We start from the raw sequence: 21180 nt of genomic DNA, 5'->3' as shown, positions 1-21180 counted from the left end.
TTCGTTTTAAAATGGGGTTTTATTATTTATTTACACAAATATAAACAAAAATAAAATTATCTGCAAAAGAAGGAAGAACCAGGGACATTGACAGGAAGTAGGTCAGTCTGTGATAATTAGCTCATCCACACCCCAGTCTTCATAGCTTCCATCTGGCAGATACCTGCGGATGATTATGGGGATCTTCCGAGCTCTGAAGGGAGGACAGAGAGGTAAGTGGAAATGCCAGAGCTTTAGTTACACCCTCTCAGCAAGCTACAGAAGTCCAGATGTACCCTGCTGGTGAGAGCTGGTAACTCACTGGTTTTGTTTCATTAGAAGATTTCTGGTGTAGTGGTGGGGTGCTGGTGATTTGATACTGGAGTGAAAGTTCTTTCCCATGGAAGGTCAGATCCGACCAGGCACTGTGCACCCCCAAAAAAGTCAAAAAGCTGCAGAGGCTCAGCACTCCTACACTGGAAACAATCTAAAGTCACTTACACATAACACCAGTAAGAGACTAAGCATCCCAACAGGCATGTGGGAGAGACAAGGGAACTGAAAAATGAGCTACTGTTCTGACAAATGGAAAAGCCATAGTGATGAGTTCTCCACAAACCACTTCATATAGCCCAGTGAAAGTGGTGAAGAATTTCATAAACAACTAACATTTAGATAGTGTCTTTCATCCAGAGCACTTGATATATTTTAAGTATGCACAGAACAGAGATCATTTCCACAACCACCAAAACCAGTTACCTCTAAGGCAGAACACAGCTGCTGTTAACAACACCCAGCAACAGTGCACCACACTTCAAGACAGAAAGTTAGAAAACATTAAATTCAATTTAACCTACATGAGGCATTTTTAAATCAGCAGAATATAATTAACCAGACTGAAATCTGACCAGGACCTGAGGCTTACAACCCTACAATTTGTGAAAAGTAACATGTGATCTTTAATGATCACAAGCATTCAGAATAACGGTTTTAAGTCTCATCCAAAAGATGGCCTCTCCAGTAGCAAAGCACTCAATTAGCACCACCCTGAGGCACTGACTTGGTATTGACAGAGGGTAGAGTGCCCCCTGTTGGAAAACAAACAGTCACTACTTCCTACAATACCTCTGATTACTTTCCAGGTCTTGCACTCTAGCACTGACCAGAAACAACTCTGCCTGTTCCAAGAGATCGGACATGAGCACAACCCGAGGTGGTTCTGGCTGCTGATAAAGGCGAAGGAATACAGTTACAATAAGGTTCTCTCATGAGGGTGTAAAGTCCGAGGACAAATCACAATGACCTGAAGCATAAAAGAACACCCAACCAAACAAAAACACCTCTTTCACTCAAAAACCAGTATCTGATGAGTAAGTGGGGAGATGGCATTTGCTATTTGATGGCCCACTCTGCTAGGAGACAGGCTGTTCTAGGGACTCTGGGCCAGCAGGGAGTTCCGCCACTTTCACACAGTCAGAGGTGGGATGATTTCCTGAAAAGGGATGTGATAAATCTACATTCAAATGATGTGTGTCAATATCCAGATTTCAATCCAAAGCTCTATTACACAGAGGTGGTGGGAATCAGGCAAAGCAGCTAGTAGGTGTGTATGCATGTGTCTCTCTCATGCCACAGAAGGTATAGCACAAGGAACTAGGTGGGAAGAAGAACAGAATGCAGGAGGAAATAGATGGAGAGAGACAGGGAATTCTTAATATGGCCACCATATGTTTGTAGTTGTTTTAATCTATTAAGCAACATTTTTTTTTCAGATGAAATGTATGCAAATACGAATTTGTCCAAATAGTTACATTTAAATCAGTTCCAAACAGGGATTTCCCTGATCCCAACAAGTTAATGATGGGGCCCTTAGGATACTAGTAAAGAAAAAATATGAAATCCAAAATAAAATAATTAAAACAGGAAAATGTTGCTAAACAGTATGATTTTGCAGCAGCTCCTAGAACTGGAGAATACAGACACCCAAGCTACCTGCAGCTGGGAACAGATTCTGATCTAAAAAGGGGAAGGGAGATTCATACTCTCAGGCCAGGAATTCCATTCTTCCCTCAAGCCTGATTCAGAGGGACACAGATGCAAGAACAGACTGCTTGAATAAACACAGAGATTGTATTCCCCTCTGTTATCAAGAAAGTGCGCAAACTGTAGCCTCCAGGAACTTATGGAAATAAACCCTCAGCACTGGGGTGTTGAGGAGAGGAACGTAACTTTAAAGATACACCTCACTGCCCAAATCTCCAAAACTTACTTGAGTTCTTTCATTGCAATCAGCAGAGGGTCTGTCTCTCCTTCCAACTCCACCATGACTGGAGCACACATCCTGAGAGGAAGAATATCCATAATCACAAGAGGGACAGAGGGAAGTGGGAGAAATATGGTAAAGTATGTGGACATACTTATTTCATAAACATGTCTGTTACCCAGATAAAGTCCAGCAGAGTATGAAGGACGCAATGATAGGTGCAATTCTGATTTGTAAGGTCTATTGGCTTGGAGGACTAAGCTCCTCAAGAATCTCTCTTACCCCAAGACCCTTTCCTATTGTGGCAGTAGCATGTCTGGCAGTTAGTGATAAGGTCCAAGTGGCCACAGGCAGAGTTTTTAGTTCAATGCTCCTCGTGGCTCTTCTCTCAGTCTTTGCTCACAGGCTAGGATTTGAGATTCACAATGAAGCCCACATGCCTTTCGTCACTTTCAGGCATATTTTAATGTGAGGACAGAAAACAGTGACTCTAAAATTAACCCAATAAGGGAGATGGGAACCATTTATCAGCCAATAAAAGGCACACTGAAATCATCCCCTCACCTACAAACCTACTGGATTTGTTGTTTTGCTGAGATGCTCGATATCTTGCAGACCTTGTATGGGGGAAGGTGAAGGACTCATTTTCTTAATCATGAATCCCAGCTATAGAAAATGTAATGTATTTTTGAAGGGGGTATGGGAGCAAGGCGTCAAAGATGAGAATTATCAGTAACTCTCCTGTTAAAAGACGGCAGCAAAGGAAACGTGCTATTATATGTGGATTTGGCCACTGGGGATGCTGCTGGTCTAGATTTGGAATTAAAGGCAGAAATGGGTAGATAATGTAGGAACAGGCACCAGCCTGTTTTGGATTCAGAGCCTGGCCTCTCTTCATCACTCCAACCAATTTTTTTTTATTGCCTTCCAGTGAATTAAAAACGCGCACAGAATGGCTTTGCCAAATGGTGGCTAGGCAAATAATAGCTTTGCGAAGCAATGACTAAGGAGAGACTCAGTTGCCACCGACAATTATCTGTAATGTGTAAGTAAGAGGAATTGTTTTTGGGTGATTTGAAAGGGTATAACCAGGAGTAACAGGATGAAAAGCAGCACAGGCATGATTTCAGATGGATATAAATAAACTTTCCTAAGGCTGAGATTATTAGGCTGTAGTACACTCTCCCAAGGAGTGCAAGACCTATTGACTTGCATAATTTAAAATTAGACTGGACAAAGCACTAGAGAAAGCAGAGAGCAGTCCTGCGCTAGTGGGGGGGATGGTAAATGAACATTTATATTGTGGTAGCACCAGAAAGCTAACCAAGCTGGGGCCTCATTGTTCCAGTTGCTATCCAAGCAAGTAAATGATAGTCCATGCCCCCAAAATAACTGCAGTCTAAAAGACAAGATATATTTTTTTCCATTCTTACTTGCTACAGTCCTATGATATTTGTTGATGAAGACCTTGAACTTCACTTGGGGTCCTGACTTTTGTAAACATCCTGAGCTTCTCAGCACAGTTTGGCTTCCCCTTGGGAAAGGAAGAAGACACATCTAGAACACTACTCCCACCCTCCCCTTGCCTTTAGCAGAGAGGGCTGATTATAGATGATAAATGCCACCCACTTCAGAAGCAACCAGGACAGTTGGCATAAAAGATATGCCATCAGTAGCACTGCCCTGAGTTTAATGGTCTCGGAAGGCTGCAGACTTGATTAGGGACTCAAGTTTCCATTTCCAGGCTCTTGCATTTCACAGGTGGCAGTATGCTATGACACAGGACCTCACAGGGCAGGTAGGGAATCTTCAGAGCTATGGAAGATCCCAAATAGTAAGAAAGCAACTTAAACATGAAAAAACCCTTTTGAAATGTTATGAGATGCCACTGCCAAGGCTGGGGTGTGGAACAAGTATACTTACGCTATCTGGAGTGCACGGGTGCCCAGGACTCTGGCTCGCTCATATTTGGTCATGTATGGTGTGGTGATCCGCTTCTGATTTGCCTGCTGTCTCTCTCCAGATGGAAGAATTTCTACATTCTCTTGACCCTCCTGAAGAAATAAAGGAATATAAGCTATTATAAGCATACTGAGGGAGCTCTGGGTCCTTAACAGATTTTGTCAGACTTTGGAACCACCAAAGAAGGAAGGTTTAAAGTCTACACAGAATTCTAACCAAAGACACTGAGACCAGCTAGGAAGTGTATTTATCTGATTAATTCAGGGATACCAACACTGGCTTTCTGTGGTTCTGGGTCCAGTGCTCTAGGAGCTGGTTCTTTGCACTTCCATGCTAGAGACTTGGGTTCTAATCCCCTTCGTAGTGTCTCACTCTTTAGACTAGACTAGAGTGTGATAAGGGCCAAGCTCACAGAATCATAGGGTTAGGAGGGACCGCAAGTGTCATCTAGTCTAACCCCTGCCAAGATGCAGGATTTGTTGTGTCTAAACCAGTGATGCTCAGACTGAGGCGCAGAAGCTGAAAGTGGCTCTTTAATGTGTCTCCTGCAGTTCTTTGCAATACATGGTATTAAAATATTGTGTGACTTAATTATTAACCAATCTAAGTTATTAACCAATCAGCATGCTTTTACTATGTTATTAACCAACTAGAGAGAGAGAAAAAAAATATGAAAATTAATTCACATTACCGTGGCTCTTTTGGGTAATGTTGATCACTAATTTGGCTCCTGAACAATTGAGGTCTGAGTATCACTGGTCTTAAACCATCCAAGACAGATGACTATCCAATTTCTTTTTGAAAACCTCCAGTGAAGGAGTTTCCACAACCTCCATAGACAGTCTGTTCCATTGTCCTACTGTTCTTATGGTTAGGAAGTTTTTCCTGAGATTTAATCTAAAACTGCTATGCTGTAGTTTGAACCCATCGCCCCTTGTTCTGCCTTCTGTGGCAAGAGAGAACTTTTCTTCATCTTTTTTATGGCAAATCAATGCTCTAGGAGTTGGCACCCTGCAGTGCCATCAAAGGGATTTGGGTTCTATTGCCATTCCTAGTCACTAGCTCCTTGGATGGCAGGAACTGGGAATGGTTTGGGAAAAATGTAAATGATGTATAAAAAAGGAGACTAGGCATAGGCAACAGGTATAATAAGCTGGGGGAGGCTAAGACTCCCCAACCAGCCGCCACCAAAAGATCCTCCGCTTCTCCCCCACTTCACCCTTGGCTGCCACATGCCACCATGGGAGGAGTCGGTCCAGCAGCCCACCCTTGGAAGCCACTTCTGTACATGGCAGTCTTGGCACCACAGCTACCGTACTGCCCTCTGGCACCGCATGGAACGTAATGTGGGGCCCGGCATGCGCAGAGGCCAGTCTGTGCCCCTGGAAAGCAAAGGATGCCCACCCACCCTCCCTGCTTGGTGGCACGGAGCCCAACTAGCCACGGGAGGTCCAGGCGGGCCCCGCTCCCGCTAGGCTCTTTCTCCCAAGGCTCCCCCACCCACCGCCTCTTCACCCTCTCCCCCAAGAGGCACAAACAGGGGAGCAGGCTGAGTGGGAGCGGGGCCTGCCTGGACCCCCTGCACTGGCTGGGCTCTGCACCACCAGGCAGGGAAGGCGGGCGCCCTTTGCTTTCCAGGGGCACAGCCAGTGCCCGGACCATGTCAGGCTGTGTTCCCTGTGGCACTGGAGGGCGGTAGCTGCGGTGCCAGGCCCATCCCAGGCTGGGTTTGCCATGCACAGGAGTGGCCATCAGGAGTGGGCCCAGGCTGACTCCTCCTGCAGCAGCGTGTGGCAGCTGGGGGCAGAGTGGGGACGGGACCTAGAGGAGGGAATGAGGCCTCCCAGTCCCCAACCCAAAGGCAGGCCTGGCAGCACAGGTAATGCCCATGAGGCTAGGTGAAGCACATGGGCACCATGCCACGTGCTGAGAGGAAGAAGGGTTTGAGCACTAACCTCCTCTGCATTCTCCAAGTCGTCCAGCCCTTCGTCTTCCTCCACATCGTCAAAGTCGTCACCGTCGAAGCTGTGAGCGACAAAAGGCACAAACGTCGCTTATCGCCGGACAGTCGGATCCCGGCCTGTGCCCTGCTGCCGCCGCGCAGCCTGGAGATCCGAATACAGCCCTGCGGCCCCCCGCCCCCGGGGTCTCCCTTCACCACCACCCGGGGCCCCTGCCAAGACCCGCCTGACCCCTCGCCCCGCGCCCGGCACCAGCCCAGGGCCCCAACGCCTCTCGGCGCCTCCTTCTCACTTGTCCTCGTTGTCGGACATGCTGCGGGGCGGGGCGGGGCGGCCGGCGCGAGGACCTCCCGATACCAGCCCCAGAGCCCACCTGCGGGGAGTCACGGCAGAGCGCGCGCAACCACCCAGCCCCCGACGCGAGCGCGGCCGATGACCTCCGCCGAGCAGCCGCTCCGCTTTCCCTTCCGGGGTCAAGGATGACGTAGGCGGAAGCGGTCGGCGGAGCCGGTTCCCATGGTAATGAGAGTCGCTAAGTCGGGTGAGTAAGAGGCTGGAGCAAGGGAGAAGGATGGAATCGCCGCGAACTCCCGAATTTCCACGCTTCCGGGGCGGGGCCCCTCGCCAGCCAGAGACCAGCTCGGGTTTCCATGGATACCGGAAGATGGCCTCGGGCCCCTCATTCTCCCCATCCCTTGCATCATAGTCTCGTAATGTGACGTCACCCATGGGCTTCCTCTCCCATGGCACGCTGGGTGGCGCTGCCCCGTTGGAGGGCGCATTGCACTGCCGTGGGCTGAGTCACCCCGGGGCCCCCCTGTGTGGGAACCACATCCCGGTGTGGCACCCTTGGGCATGAGTGGGGCTGTTATTGTATCAGGTGGAGGGCATCACCCCGTGGCATCGCGAGGCATGTTGGAGGCGACACTGTGTCCCACTGCAGTGTGTGGTCATGGGCCTTGCTTGGTTGCCTTATTGCGTTGCCCCACAGGAGCGTGTTGCTCAGCTGCACTGCTCTGGGGGACTTGGGCATCATCTCATTGCATTACGTATCTTGGCGTTGCATTGTGGTGGGGCACCGTCCTGTGGGCAACGCAGTGTGGGGAGGGAGGACATCTCACTGTTGCATTGTGCCATGGTGTGAGAGGTGTCCCCCTGTGGCACTGTACTGCGGAGCAAGGTGTCCTCTCTATGGTATTGGATTCTGGGGTCACCAGTGATATCACAGGTCACAGATGTGAACCTACATCACTTCACATGGAGGGGAAAGGGTGTTTTTCCTTCAGCCAGTGGTGGGAGTTGACTGGTGGAAGAGTGCATGTGTTTTTGTGTGTGGGAGTGCTAAAGGTCCTTTAAGATTATAGGCCAAACCGGCATGAACTAAGATTATAGAGAGACAAAGTGGGCAAGGTAATATATTTTATTGGACCAACTTCTATTGGTGAAAGAGACAAGCTTTTGAGCTATGCAGAGCTCTTCTTCAGATTACAGAGGTATTTTCAGGACAGTCAGCAAACCTGTTATCCCCTCAGGAGAGGAAGTGCCATGGATGCCATGTTCTGAGATCTCAAGCATGTAAATGTGATGAGTCTATGTGTCCCAGGCTATGGCTACCGTGCAAATTAAGATGTAATTGTAGCATAGGTAAGTACACCCACACTAGCTTTAACCTAGCTAGCCTGGGTAACCAGAGCAGCGAAGATATGGTGGTACGGGCTTCAACGCAGGCTAACCATCCCAGCACAAGCCTACAGGGGACCCTGGGTACATATTTGGATCACTAACCATGCTGCATGCTTCCACCTCTTCACTACCATTGTTACCTGTGCAGGTAATTAGTTAGATTAAAACTGGTGTGGAATGTCTACCTGTGCTACAAGGACACCTTAATATGCAATGTAGATGTATTCCAGTCTGAGCCATGCTTAGTAGGACTGTGGTGGGCTGTAGGAGTTCACAACCTTTCTTAGCGCGAAGCAGGTTTGTCACTGCAACAGAGGGGAGAATAAAAGAGGGCATGGGAGATCGCAGTCGTCCCTCAAACACAATAGTAACTCTTAAGGGATCAAGACTTCAGTGAATATTTAAATAAGTCTTAAGGTTGATTTTGAGGTAGCAGAGACTATGTAATGGGATCCTAGAATGTCTGAGGGCTGTGGAGAGAAAATGTTCTTTTGAGTTGAACCATTAGTCATTGAATATGATTTACTGACTCCTTGCCTCACTGTCATGTACAGGGTTTCACCATGTCTTCCCAGGAGGGAAGAAGAGCAGTGCCAGCTGTCCCAAAAGGAACCGGTTTCTGGCATTCTCCTGGGACAACTCATTATAGCCAAGAAACAAAAGAGCTGCTGAAAGGTAACAGGAAGATTGAATGGAGAACAGTAAACAAGCCATTGACCCCCTTAAACTCGTATCTTGCTTCCTGGTTCACTGGATCATTGTTCCATTTATAGCAGCAATGTGTCCATTTTTTTAAACCAAACCAAAACACTCTACTGCACACACAATTCTCCCCTGTGGAGAAGATGAGCAAGGGAATGAACCACATATAACAGATGTTAGTCACCTCGCTTAATGCGCTACTGGAAGTGCCCAGATACTGCAGTGATTAAGATGGTACAGTGGCATACAGAGGAGGTGCAGGGGGGGCATGCCCTTGGGCACTGGCCAGGCCCTCCTCCTCAGAGCTGGCCCCCCCCTCCCCCCCCGCTGTCACAGGCGGCCAGGGGCCACCAGGCTTTAACATACCTGGCGGCTGCGCTGATTCCAGCTCAGGCCTGCCAGCAGCCAAGGGCTCCCACTGCAGGGGAAGCAAGTGTCCTCCCAGCCCCTCCACCCCCATGCTGTGTGCAAGGAAGGAGCCGTGGAGACCCTAGCTGCACAGAGGCCAGGCAGCCAAAGGCAGGGCTCCAGGGAAGAGCTCGTCAGGCCCCCCTGCCTCAGCAAGTGGCCCTAGGGCATCTGCCTCTGTCATTTCTACTCCCTGCTGCACTCGCTGCCCCCACAATGGTGGGGGAGTGAGGGAGAGCGGAAAACACTCGCAGACACACACACCCCACCTCCGATGGGGCCCTGCTGCCGACGCTGACGGGGGAGAGCACAAATGTAAGTATTGGCCCCTGGCCATCGGAGACCCACAGTACGCCACTGGGACGGTAAAAGAACCTACATAGACTAGAAAGAACATTAGTAGTCCATGTTGCTCCTGATGCTTGGAATACTCTTCCTAAATCCATTCTCTCATCCTCCTTCCTCATCTCATTCAAACAATTCCTAGACTCCTTCTGCAGCTCCCCTCCCGCACATACACACTTTGAACTATTAAGATGTATATCTGCCTAAACTGATTAAAGGCATCTTCGTATCATAACCCATACCATTCCTCACCCCTTCCTTTCCTGCTCTCTGCTATATTCTCACATATCAAGTCCATCATTTAGTTTATAAGCTTTTCAGGGCAGGAACCTGTCTTCTATGTATTTCCTGTAAAGTGTCTGTCTAATCCAATCTACCTGTCTGTCTCAATTTTTACATAACACCCATCACCACACACACTATAGGTGGTACAATATATTAAATAATAACCTAGTTCTGTATCCCTTCTCCAACAGTTGCCAAAATTGAAGACATAAAACCCCTTTGTTGCACTAATTCCACATTACTATGCCACGTGGGTAATGCCATCCAGATCCCCTAGTTGGTGATCAGCTAAAGGATTAGGCTCAATAGCTCTTATAACTAGTTCCCTTGCTACTGTTACTGCAAACACTGTTTTCATTCGCTTTAAAATTGGGAGAAGAGTTTTACTTCCACCACAGCCCTTACATACCATTTTTAAAGCTGATGTTTCTTTTTCTGTGAGGGTGACTGCCAGTTGGGTTTATGATGGAAACAGAGTTTAAACCTTAACTCCTGACTAGGCAGCTGTCTTTCCCTAGTGAACATCTTCTTTTTTGAAACTTTGGAATTGATTTGCTTCTGTAATATCCTGCAGCAGGGAATTCCACAAGTTATTTAAATGCTGTGGGAAAAGTATTTCCTTTGATCTGTCTCTATATTTGTAATCTTTTAATTTTGAATGTCTCCTTGCTTTTGTATTGTGATATGATCAGAAATTATTAATACAAATCAGTGGGAATTGGCGGGTGCTCAACGTTTTTGTAAATCAGGCCACTTATTTAGGTGTGTAAAGATGAATTTTGTAACTTAACTATGGGCACCCAGGTTTGAAATTCTTAGGCTAAATCTTTTAGGAATCATGAATCACTTGGATCTTTTCTCCAAAGATCTCCATTACAATATGGGTTTTTTTCTAAAGCCATCCTCCCTCTTTTGTTCTGGTTACGTAAAGTTCCTCAGGCTGTGTTCCAGCTGAGCTCTCAGGCTGGGGTCTTTACAGATGGTTTTTGCCTTTCAGTGATGATGGAGGAATCCAAACTTACCAATTTCCAGCAACGTCATCTCACGGACTGCGTGAAACGTGAGTGATGTCTTAGCTTTGTCCACCCCCAATCCCCACACATGCACTCTGTCTTGTGCAGGTTATTGCTTACTGGTCTGCTGCTTCTAACTCCTGCGTCCATCTTACAGCTGCTGCGGTGAAATGTTTACATGACCCAGATACATAGAGGGTATTTGCCTATAGACTGGAAGAATGGGGAAGAAACCAAAAGACAAGAAATTGCAAGGGAATGTCTTTCTTTTCAGCATTTGGTCCACTGCATCTGTTCTCTTCTCTTTCATCATACACGAGTAATGAAGGCTGCTCTCATGCAGTGCAGTCTTCCCCTCTTGCACCCCCCAGCCAATCTCCATCATTTAAAGCTAAATTTGGTAGCTACTAACATTCTTTATAATGCCTGGATGGGATTTCCCCATGGAACTTGTCCAGGGAATGAGATATAATACTGGAACTTGAACTGAAGTCAGTGCAGAGAACTTACTGTAGGACAATACAGGGCTAGAGTCCTGCAAGACTTTGGATTTTTGCCCAAGTTACTCCTCTGAATCATTAAGAAGAATCGCTTGCAGGTGGCAGTTACTGCATTTTGTGGTCCAGGGATATCACCAAGCTACAGATTCCACTGTCCCTAACCTGCCAGTGTCTTCCCTTCCTTTCCCAGGAGGTGTTTCCCTGCCCACTCGCTGCAACCCCACATCCAGCAAAGAACCAAAGCTTGCAGAGCCTGCGTCCTCTCCACTAAAGCCTTGTCTTTCAGTGAGTCTGTTGGCAAGACCTCATCTCCGACCTGCAGAGATCTGCCGGGCAGGTGATGCCTACGCTCGAGAAAAATTTAAGCCCCGTGCCACTCGTAAGTGAACAAATTCTGCTAAGGGATCAGTTTTGCCTCCTCTCTTTCCTTTCCTCCCATTTTCCCCCAGTTCCAGAACTTTCTCTCCTCTTATTTGCTTTCCAACCTCCTTTTTCCTTCTCTCTAATCCACTGGCAGATATGCAACAGCCAGAGCTGTGAGGGGACTCTTGAAATCTTCACTGATGATCACATCCTAACCCTGCTTGCTCATTGTCAGAACAGGGTTTCACTTTATCTTATTGTGAGAGGCAATTCTCATGTTACTTTATGGCTTATAGATTGGTATCAGACCACTGATGTAAATGTTGCTGGGACTTTTGCTCTCAGTGAAGTAGAGTACATAAAGTGCCTGTGCTATGTAGGATGGGGGTGGGGATGTAACGTAATACAGCTATTTTCAGAGCAATTACTTAAATAGAATGTCCAGCTATGTGCGACCAGGCACAGCTGTCAGCAGGGCCTTGATGGGGAGACCACACTTCTGCCTCAGTCTGCCAAAGATTTGTTTTCTTCATTAACCACAGGAGACTTGGAGAGGGAGAAGCAAAGGCTCCAAAACATCTTAGCGACTGGAAAGGACAGGGTGGAACACACGCCACAGCAGAAGCCAGTCCAGACAGAGGAAGAGGAAATACCCGAACCTGATCGGTTTGAAGAACGTATGTATGGAAATAGGCCAGGGCACAAAGGAAGGCCTGAGATACAGGACTTTTACTAAAGGCAGGGTGATTGGCTTCATGAACTAGTTAGATGAGGTTTGTTGTGGATTAGACCTTATCTAACCTAGAAAGTTTTGCCACCATAGCTATATTAGTAGTATAGGATACTACAACTCATAGTAGCATAGCTATACCTACAAATCCTCCTAGTGCAGAAGCAGCTCATACCAGCAGAAAAGTGCTTTTGGCAGTATAGTTTATGCCAGTTCCACAAAACAAAATAAGCTGTACTGGCAAAACCACTCTTTTGCTAGTATAATTGCACCTACAGTAGGGCTTATGCTGACATAGCTATGGTAGTTTGGGGGGTGATTTTTTTCACACTCTGACTCAACATAGTTGGGAAAACTTTTAATGTAGACTGGGCCTTAGATGGGCCACTGCTCTGCTTTGGCATGCTGATTCCTAGGGGGTGGCAAAGTCTGTCATTCCCAACATCCCACTGCACTGAATAAGTTTTTACCAACACCCCCAACCCCAAATCAAGTTATATCTCCTACAGGCTGGGAAGAGAGAGAAATAAAGTGATGGTTATTTCTATTTTTAAATGCCGGGGGTGCTAAGATACTGTGGTGATATGGGTGAAGTCCATGTCATTCTAGATATTACTCCCCTCCATTCCCATAGGGCTGGAAAGTGGGGAGGCAGAGTTCAGGCAGTGATGGTGTGTCCCCACTTTGACTGGTTCTGCCCATGTCCCTTTTTCTTATTCTAAGTGGTGAATGAAATTCAGGAGAGGAAGGAATTCCTGGCAGAAATGGAGGCTCTGGGCCAGAGCAAGCAGCACCAAGGGATTGTCCTCACTGAAATCTCACAGGTACCATGGAAACCCTTCTGGCCTTTCCAGCATGTTGGATTGAGGGAAACTTTGCATTGGAGCATCTGAGTTCTAGGGTTTCTATCTGATAACTAGACCTGACCTAGACTGGGGATGAGGAGGGCCCAGCGTTCTCTCTGAGGGGATGAGGTAGAAAAAGAGGGATGAATTTAGGAGGTTGGGGTGAGAGAGGCCTCCAGCCCTTCTCTCATTTCTGTATGTAATTTCATTGGGGAAGAAGATCCTTCATTTTCTTGTTTGGCAGGAAATAGGAGCTTCTGGCATTCTCACCAATTCACCCTTCTTGTTCTGCTCTTTGCAGAAACTGCGGGAGATGGAGATCATCGATAAGGAGAGGAGTAAGGATATGCGAGAGGCAATAACAAAAATCCTCCCTGTAGGGAACAATTCTGATCCCAAAAGCTAGAACAGACCAGACACCAGAGCAGACCATTCCTACCCCTTCTTTCCTTGCCCTGCCACCAGAGCTGGGCCTCCACCATAGAAGGGTCACAGAACTGGTCTTTACCTATTCATCTAAGGCAGATCCTTTCAGAGAAATGTCCGAAGCACCTGTTGCACCTAAAAGGGGAGGAACTATTTATACATAGTATATAATAGGAGAAAGTCTTCGTGAAATCTTACTGACACTAGTCTCCCTTCTCCAAGGGTGGATTTTACAGGCAGCTGTTTGATGGCTAGGTGAACCAAATCAGGGAATTAGCCTGATTCCCTCCCTTTAGAGGGGCCAGCAGGAGATGAAGACCTCAGTATGCTCCAGTGGCCTCTGAAACATGGTGAAGGTCTCCTTCCACCTATGGCACATACCTTAACGTGTCAGAACAGAGCTGCCCTGCACAACAAACAGCCCAAAGGAAAAATCTCTGTCCCTTCTCCATAAGGTTCAAACTCGGGGGGGAGGTCTGGTCTGGTTGTTTCTGGTGGAAGCTGAAACTGAATGTGACTGTTTATTTCTCATCACTGAACCTGTATAATCACTCATGTCAACACAGTTCTGGAAACTGTCAGTTGCTGCGGGAGGAGCAACCCCACTGCCTTACATAAATGTTAGCCTTGATTTTAATGTGACTGCAACTCGCTGAGATTGTGTGTGTGTGTGTTCGGAAACTTGTCTCTTGCTCAGCCACTAAAAAACATGCAGGTTTACAAACACTCCCATACTGGGTTGGGCAAAGGGAGAAGTTCACCTTGGGGTTCCTGGCTCAGGAGAGTCTCCTTTGTTTTCTGTTCCCTCAGAGCATCTCTACATGGAATTGACATGGCCAGAGGCAGGGAGACCAAGCTAGTCATAGATTTTAAACCCAGGTGGGATCATTATATCATCTAGTCTGACCTCCATAACACAGGCTAAAGAATTTCACACAGTTACCCCTTATTGAACCAAATTTCAAGAGGCTGCTGGGTGGATCCTGGAATCCCCAATTTTATCCTTTTCTGAGATTCAGATGCTGAACTATTTGTCAGCAGTACTCCACCAAACCTCCACAAGACAGGCAAGCACCCAATGTGGGGCTCAAACCCATGATGCTGAGATTAAGAGTCTCTTGTGCTACTTACCGAGCTGGCCAGTTACCTAAAATGATTCAAGCATAGGTAAGGATAAACAACACAGGGTGACAGTAGATTTTTTAACTCCACTGGTTTTATTTTTTTGCAGATGAATGGAAATCCCAGAGTTAGTTCAGTGTAACAGTTTACAAATCAAAATACTGAAGGGAGCAGGACTGGGGATGTCAGACTGCAGCAATCCTAACGGCCATTGACAGTGACTCAGCTGCACACTACAAGGCCAAATGGATTGCTTTGCTTTAGAGAGGGTCAGTTGTGCTTTGGGAACTCCCCTCCCCAGGGATGTCCATGGAAAGCTGGACACTGCTCCTGGATCAGCCAGCTGGGGGTTGCAAGAGGGTGATGGGGCCCTCCATTCCTAGGGGCTGAGTAAGCTGCCCCAACCAATACTGGTGGCCCTTGGAAGCAAGTTGATAAACTCAGCTCTCTCAATGGTTTTGTAAACAGGGATCCCTTTATAAAAATATACTCCAGCAATGGTCCAAGACACTGCTAGACGCGAGAATGGTTTGGATCAAACCTGTACTATTTTTATAAAGGGAATGCAGCAGTTTGCTCTGGGCTGGTAGTTACTCTGCTAACAAGAAGGCAAGACAAACAGCTGACCAACCAACACCCACAAAACTCAGTGTCTAACTCAGACCAATCAAATGGCTCAATAAATAGCTCCTCACCTCGGAGAAGGCAGAAAAAAGAAAGGAAGGAGGGAAGAATGGTCTCCCCATCCTCCAACACACGCACACAACAAATAAAACAAATAAAAAACTGGGTGGGTTTGAATTCACCTAATAAAGAAGCTGTAAAAAACCCTAATCCTCCCTTTTGCACTCTTTAAAAATATAAATACAGACAAAGCTGGAGAGGAGCCAGCTGCAATTCCCTCCCCACTCCCTAAACTGGCAGAGGGTGGCACTAGCAAGCAAGGTAACGGGACAACCTTGCTGGCACTGAAAAAAGTCTTGCACTCTTTTTCCCTCCCCTGGAAAAGGAATGTTCCTCCCTCCCTCAGAAAGCATCAGAGTGGTCTATTTAGCAGCAGCAGCGAGGGTAAGATGTTCTGGGTGGCGACACATCTTGGCTGTGTCCAACTGGACTCATCATAATCCCTTTTTCTTAGCCATTCCTCCTGGCCCTGTAATTGATCCCATCCACCCTGAAGCTCTTGGGGCATGTGTCCTTAGTGGGAGGGGAATCTCTCCACAAACAGCACAGTGGTTCCTCTTTTTTTGGCTGTTTCTTTAGGAACTTGAGGCATGGAAGGTTTTGGGGTTTTTTTAATTTTAGTTAATTTTTTAATTTGAATTTAGTGCCAATAAAATAATCCTGTTTATAAGCCCCAGCGTCTTTTACAAAAATTAAGAGTGGGAATTCTGACTGTAAGGGAAAGAGTTGGAGGTCAGGGAGGGACAACTGTGTACAGTCCTCCAAGGCAGAGGGCACGAGGCACGTGTGACTATCACAGTTGGGACGGGGTGATTAGTGCAAGTTTCCCACAAACATCAAAATCCTTTACTTACTGCTCCGATCATTAATAATAAACATAAAATTGAGTAATATCTCCTAAAGCTATTTCACCTTCTCCCCACTCCCCAAGGCTTGTGGATAGTAGCTTTTCTCCTCTGATCATGCTCCCCCCAGCCTTAGGAAGGGGGAGTATTGTGGATCAGACTCGCCAAGTCTCCTCTTTTTTGGGCAGATCCACATCTGTGGTTGAAAGCTGAATTCCCCTGGGAGAAGTCAGCGTTGGCATGTGGGGGATGACGAGAGGGGAGGTACAGCTTCTGGAGAGGAGTGAGAGGCAGAAGCCCCCGTGGCAGGTATCCAGCCAGCCATAGGGAGGGCTGATGCAGTCAGAACAGCAGTGCATCCATCCTTGCTTCTGGCTTTCTCCTGCTCTAGCTTTTCTCCTTGGGTGACTTGCTCTTTGACTCATGTTTGTTGCCAAGCAACTTCAACACCTTCATGGGCTTGAACTTTCCTTTCTTCTTGCCCTCAGAATCCCTGTGAAATTCTGCAGGAGAGTTGAAAGGTGAGGTTATTTTCTAAAGGACAGAGCCCAGGGTTGACGCACGCGTGCTGGTGCCTGTATGTTCAACAGGCACATGTCCCCCACATGTGTGATGCATGCAGACTGAGGCTAAACTACTTGATGCACACACGCACACACACTCTCTCTCACTCACTCACTCTGCAGGTCACTGAGATTAGACACAGGAGACAGAGCTCTCCCAGGAGCTGGTCCCAGACTGGAATGAGCTCCCACAGGAAGTAAGGACCAACAAAAACCTCACCACCTTCTGCTCCAAGTGCAAAGCACATGTCTTTGACCTTGCCTTCTCTAACATAAACACATAGCAACGTGTGTGTATTACATATACATTCTAAAAAGCTCCCTTGCACACACTTTTCCCTCTGGGGTCAGGAGAAGAGGAGAAAACATGATGGGGGGGTTAGTTATGATGGGGGTTAGTTGCTTAATGCATAGCTGGATGATGCTCAGAGATGGTGGGTGTGGTATAAGAACCTATACAGAATAGAATAAATCCCTAGACACGCGCACACATCCATGTACATTTATACTAACGTCCTTTATTCTTCTGCCCTCTCCTTGGGTGCGTGGGGGAGGAGCCAGGACTCTGAAGTCCTTCAACATTGGAATGTGGCTCTCCCTCACTTTCTTACCTTTCTTTTTAATCATGGCTTCCAACATTTTATCCTCCTCTTCCTCTCTGAAAGAAACAGTGGGAAACTACTGAGAGATTTCATTCTGAGGACAACAGCCACAACATTGTTGAAAGAGAAACTGTTCATGACCAGTATGGTCACTGGTATACCACAATCCCTTGCTACGGTTACAACACATTCCCTATATACACATATCAGGACAGACATCATCCAGAGATATGCACACTCACACCATCCCCACAGATCAATAGCATCGATTCACAGAAACAAGGCTTGGGGAATGCTCGGGCAGGTCGGTTGGTAACAGCAGCATCTTAGTGTTGTGCTGTGCAGCACACATTCACCCTGTGCAGCTGGCCTGCACTCTTTCTCCACTATGTCACTCAGACAGAGCTGCAAAGACAGCTGGGTTTTGGCCAGGTCTCCCCCTTTCCGCCGTGTTACCTCTGCCGGTCCTCATCCAGGCAGTTGACAATGGCATTACGTTGTTCAATAATGGTGACCAGCTCCTCCATCAGCACCTTCTCCCTCACCCGGTCGTCATCCGTCCAGTCCTTAGCTACCCAGCCCAGAAAAGACAGGGAGTTAAATGATTACATTTCCCTTGGACAAGGAGCCCAGGGCTCAGGGGTCTACAGTGCCATACAAGAGAGCTGGGTTTGATTCCTGTCCTGGGCCTAGCAGATGGGTCTCTGTACCTCTACACCAGGTAAGAACAATGGCCTCTCAATGTGGCGGCTGCGAATACTGTCTAGACGGCATATCCAGGAATTGGGGTTGAGGCGGGACTGTCTCAGTCATGTTACTCAACAGCCACCCTGCAGCTAGTTAAGGAGGAGTATTAATATCTAATATCAAATCCCATCTAGTCCCTTTTACCCAGGGACCAGCCACGACAGAAGGTATAATGGGCATTGGAGGGAGAGAGAAACTGCTCAGGATGGTGTTTCACCAGTACTAAGAGACTTACCAGGCTTATTGAGAAGGCACCGCAGTTCATACTCCACATCAGCCTGACGCTGCTCCAGGTTCTGCTGCTTAAAACTGCAAGGAAAGAGAAGCACCATCACAAATCCACTGCCAGGCTGAGAGAGATCCCTCAGGAAAGCGGGTGTCCTTTCTGGGACGCCATCTCCATGGGGCTCAGGCTTGAAAGTGACCACTGAGACCCTGGCCTTACCCATCAGGAGACCTGTAGGGAAAGGCAGGAACCATGGTTGTACTTCCAGTGATGCTAGCCCCAGCCTCATCCAGTAATGACTGATGTAGAAGCAGTGGCTACAGAGTGCTCACAGCCTCTTCCAGGAGGAGGCGCTGTGGGGAACGCTGCAGGAGCAGCTGGCTACAGGGAAGCCCACAGCTCTTGCAGCCCCAGTCTCTCGGTCAGTTCCAAGTACACTTGGACAAAGAGTCAATGTCTTTGTAGATCTCTAGCCCCACCCCAGAGCAGGAAAGCTACCTGGACCTTCTAGTAAAGTGTCTCTGGGTCGGAATAGGGAGGCTCTTCCATCCTCCCCAGATTTGGAGGCAGCTTTTCAGTGTGTTCCCCCTACTCACATGTAGATGAGCTCAGACTCGCGGCGCACCAGCATGTGCTTCTCGTGGATGAGTTTGAACCAGTCCACCAGCAGGCTGTCCTCGGGGCTGTCTGCCGGTCAAACCAGGCAGAGAGAGAATTCAGAGACATTCCCCCAGGGCTTTTTGCCCACATGACAGAGCAGGCCAGCGAGGCTCTGCCATGCTGGAGAGGGGGAGATTCTCTTATAATCAACCTGACCTCATCCAGCTCCTGAACACATGGGAAGTGGAGTGAATTAAATATTTCTCAGCTTCCCCATGGAGAAGTGGTTCTGATACATTTTCCTCATAGCCCAAGCCAGATGGCATGGCCCCACCATTCCTCCACTCAACTCCCTGGATCCTTCAACCCAACCTTCAACAGAGCGCGTATTAACACTACTTCTCCTTCCTCATTCTCCCCATAACAGCGGTGGGACAGCCCTTACATCTTAAAATTCCCTATCCTCTATACACATCTCCTCTTCCCCTCTCCCCGTCCCCACCTAAACCCCCATGGTTGGTACAATCCATGTTACCATTCTCAGCACTGCGGAGTTTCTCCTCCAGTTCCACCCCTCGCTGCTCCAGCTCGTCCAGCCGCTGCTCAATGGTGTCCATCTCTCCGTAAATATCCTCCACTGGCACGTACTGATCCGCCTGGACCTACCAAACCATGCAAGCAGGAACACCCATTGCCGTCACAGCCCTCAGCCCATCTGCTCCAGCACCCCGCCTGGGGACCCCAACACACTCCCTGATGGGCAGCGGAAAGAGTCAGGGAGACCAGCACTCTTCGGCAGGGGCGGGAGAGCAACGGGAGTGACCAGCTCATGGGACTAATGGCGCATCAGAAGAAACTATACAACTCCTGGGGGGGAACTGTTCTGCTCCATCGCACGCAGACTAATGGCACTGCTGGAGGAAGATGCACCTCCATTAAAATCGCCCTCCACTGACAGCTCAAACTGGCCCCCCAGTTATCGTGGGGGAGGGGTATGGGTACTCTTTGCCCCTCTTGTTCAGCACACCCCTCTTGCTCAGACAACTCCCTCCTGTGGTGTGGCAACTGCTGTGCCATACGGTGAACCAGGACGCTGCCACTGGAAGAGATTGGAAGGACCATTTCATTCCCCAAGTGGTGGGGAGAAGAGAGTGGGAGCCAAAGTCAGGCCCCAGGTGGCTGGTCCTAGGTAGTCTGGCCAACCTGCAGCTCCCAAAGGGAGCCACTAGTGATGCAAATCAAGGAACACCCCTCTGAAGAGCCCTCTAGGGTGGGTATGCAGCAAGGGGCCTCTCCACCCAGTCCCAGATCCCTCAACAGCCAACCACCCATGCCTCCCGTTGCTGGAAGGGAGCACCAGGCTAGAAGCTAGGGAAGGAAATGGGGGTTCAGCAAGCAGAGCTGCAGTCCCAGCAGACAATGCAGAGATGGCACCTGCACCTCTGCTCCTCCATCCCCTTTACCTTGCGTTTGATCAGTGGGAAGCCGTGTCCTGGTGCAGGAGGACGGGCTGGCTTGGATCCTTTGGGGGGTTTCTGTGCCGAGGGGGAGGTGACAGGTGACGACTTCCGGTTGAAGGGATTCTCTTTGCATGAAGACTGGGAAAAAAACCAAGGAGATGATTCGATGCCCAGGAGACAGCAAGAAAGCAGATCCCAGAGCAGGATGTGACTACTGAACAAACACCCTCTCATAGGAACTGCCATGCTGGAGCAGAGCACTGCTCCACCTAGGCCACTATCCCTGTTTCTGCCATGGTGGAGCAGACAACTGGTCCATCCAGCCCTCGTCTACATGAGCAAACTCTGTGGCTATCATTCCCCACCAGTGTAGCTCCAGAGCATGGTTTGATACCACAGTGCTATAAGAACCCAAGTCCTGCCCATAGTTTCTACTATTGTTTCCGCTGCTGGAGTTGCATTGGTGGGGAACTGTAGCTACAAAGTTTGTGACTGTAGACAGCTCCTTGGATACTCTGGTATCCTGTCTCCAACAGCAAACTGTCTTGGATGCTTCCAGGGGAGGTATAAATCCCCAGAATGCACCTCACTGTACCATGGGAGGTGTGTCTTCCTGACTTTAGCCAGCAATTGGCATGTCCCTTGAGGAATAAGGATTTATAGCCCTGGTTATTTTATCCTAGCTAGCGTCACTGCAGATACTATTCTTATCTGTATCAATGCTTAACCCTTTTTTCCATCACACTAAGTTATTTGCCTCAGTAACGTCATGTGCCAATGAGTTCCACAGCTTAATCATAAACAGCATGAAAAGCTATTTTGTTCTGAGCAGCGTTTTCATTTGTTTTGATTTGTACCGCAGGGCA

General features: G+C 48.1%; 3 protein-coding genes across 6 annotated transcripts in view; 1 reads left to right on the top strand and 2 right to left on the bottom strand.

The window, feature by feature from the left end:
- POLR2F (RNA polymerase II, I and III subunit F) lies at window positions 1-6630 on the bottom strand. Its single transcript, XM_067559468.1, has 5 exons — window positions 6458-6630; window positions 6160-6229; window positions 4166-4296; window positions 2249-2320; window positions 1-193 (listed from the first exon to the last, which is right to left on the bottom strand). The coding sequence occupies exons 1-5, from the start codon at window positions 6475-6477 to the stop codon at window positions 103-105; spliced, it is 384 nt and encodes a 127-aa protein (XP_067415569.1). The 5' UTR covers window positions 6478-6630; the 3' UTR covers window positions 1-102.
- Window positions 6631-6674: 44 nt separating this feature from the next.
- On the top strand, window positions 6675-14678 carry CUNH22orf23 (chromosome unknown C22orf23 homolog). Of its 3 annotated transcripts, none has more exons than XM_067559466.1 (7): window positions 6675-6706; window positions 8403-8523; window positions 10586-10648; window positions 11292-11480; window positions 12007-12141; window positions 12918-13018; window positions 13341-14678. In XM_067559466.1, exons 2-7 carry the CDS (start codon window positions 8412-8414, stop codon window positions 13443-13445), a joined length of 705 nt encoding a protein of 234 aa, XP_067415567.1. In that variant the 5' UTR covers window positions 6675-6706; window positions 8403-8411; the 3' UTR covers window positions 13446-14678. The 3 variants fall into 3 exon arrangements, with proteins under 3 accessions (XP_067415567.1, XP_067415566.1, XP_067415568.1); XM_067559465.1 differs by lacking the exon at window positions 6675-6706 and adding an exon at window positions 6717-6875; XM_067559467.1 differs by lacking the exon at window positions 6675-6706 and adding an exon at window positions 6931-7003.
- MICALL1 (MICAL like 1) overlaps window positions 14662-21180 on the bottom strand; it is a 27848-nt gene continuing 21329 nt past the window's right edge. For both annotated transcript variants that reach the window (XM_067559464.1, XM_067559462.1), the window contains exons 10-16: window positions 20318-20452; window positions 19390-19516; window positions 18851-18941; window positions 18264-18337; window positions 17738-17852; window positions 17291-17337; window positions 14662-16619 (exon numbers count right to left, since the gene is read on the bottom strand). In XM_067559464.1, coding sequence (XP_067415565.1) covers window positions 16504-16619; window positions 17291-17337; window positions 17738-17852; window positions 18264-18337; window positions 18851-18941; window positions 19390-19516; window positions 20318-20452 — 705 coding nt within the window. In that variant the 3' untranslated portion in view covers window positions 14662-16503. The remainder of the gene's footprint in view (window positions 16620-17290; window positions 17338-17737; window positions 17853-18263; window positions 18338-18850; window positions 18942-19389; window positions 19517-20317; window positions 20453-21180) is intronic.

Source organism: Emydura macquarii, unplaced genomic scaffold (genome assembly GCF_026122565.2).
Source record: "Emydura macquarii macquarii isolate MOO-44397 ecotype Brisbane River unplaced genomic scaffold, CSIRO-AGI_Emac_v2 contig_2205, whole genome shotgun sequence".
NCBI classification, from domain to species: Eukaryota; Metazoa; Chordata; order Testudines; family Chelidae; genus Emydura; species Emydura macquarii.
Note: the sequence above shows the minus strand (reverse complement) of the source record. Positions and strands in the feature narration are given on the sequence as shown.

Excerpts from the sequence above, each read along its gene's own strand:
- CUNH22orf23 (XM_067559465.1), top strand. The coding sequence starts at position 6,816 with ATGGATACCGGAAGATGGCCTCGGGCCCCTCATTCTCCCCATCCCTTG. Across the intron at positions 8,524-10,585 it reads AACAAAAGAGCTGCTGAAAG|TGATGATGGAGGAATCCAAA; the intron begins GTAACAGGAAGA and ends TTTGCCTTTCAG. Across the intron at positions 11,481-12,006 it reads ATTTAAGCCCCGTGCCACTC|GAGACTTGGAGAGGGAGAAG; the intron begins GTAAGTGAACAA and ends CATTAACCACAG.
- POLR2F (XM_067559468.1), bottom strand. The coding sequence starts at position 6,477 with ATGTCCGACAACGAGGACAA. Across the intron at positions 6,230-6,457 it reads ATGTCCGACAACGAGGACAA|CTTCGACGGTGACGACTTTG; the intron begins GTGAGAAGGAGG and ends TGTCGCTCACAG. Across the intron at positions 194-2,248 it reads ATTGCAATGAAAGAACTCAA|AGCTCGGAAGATCCCCATAA; the intron begins GTAAGTTTTGGA and ends TCCTCCCTTCAG.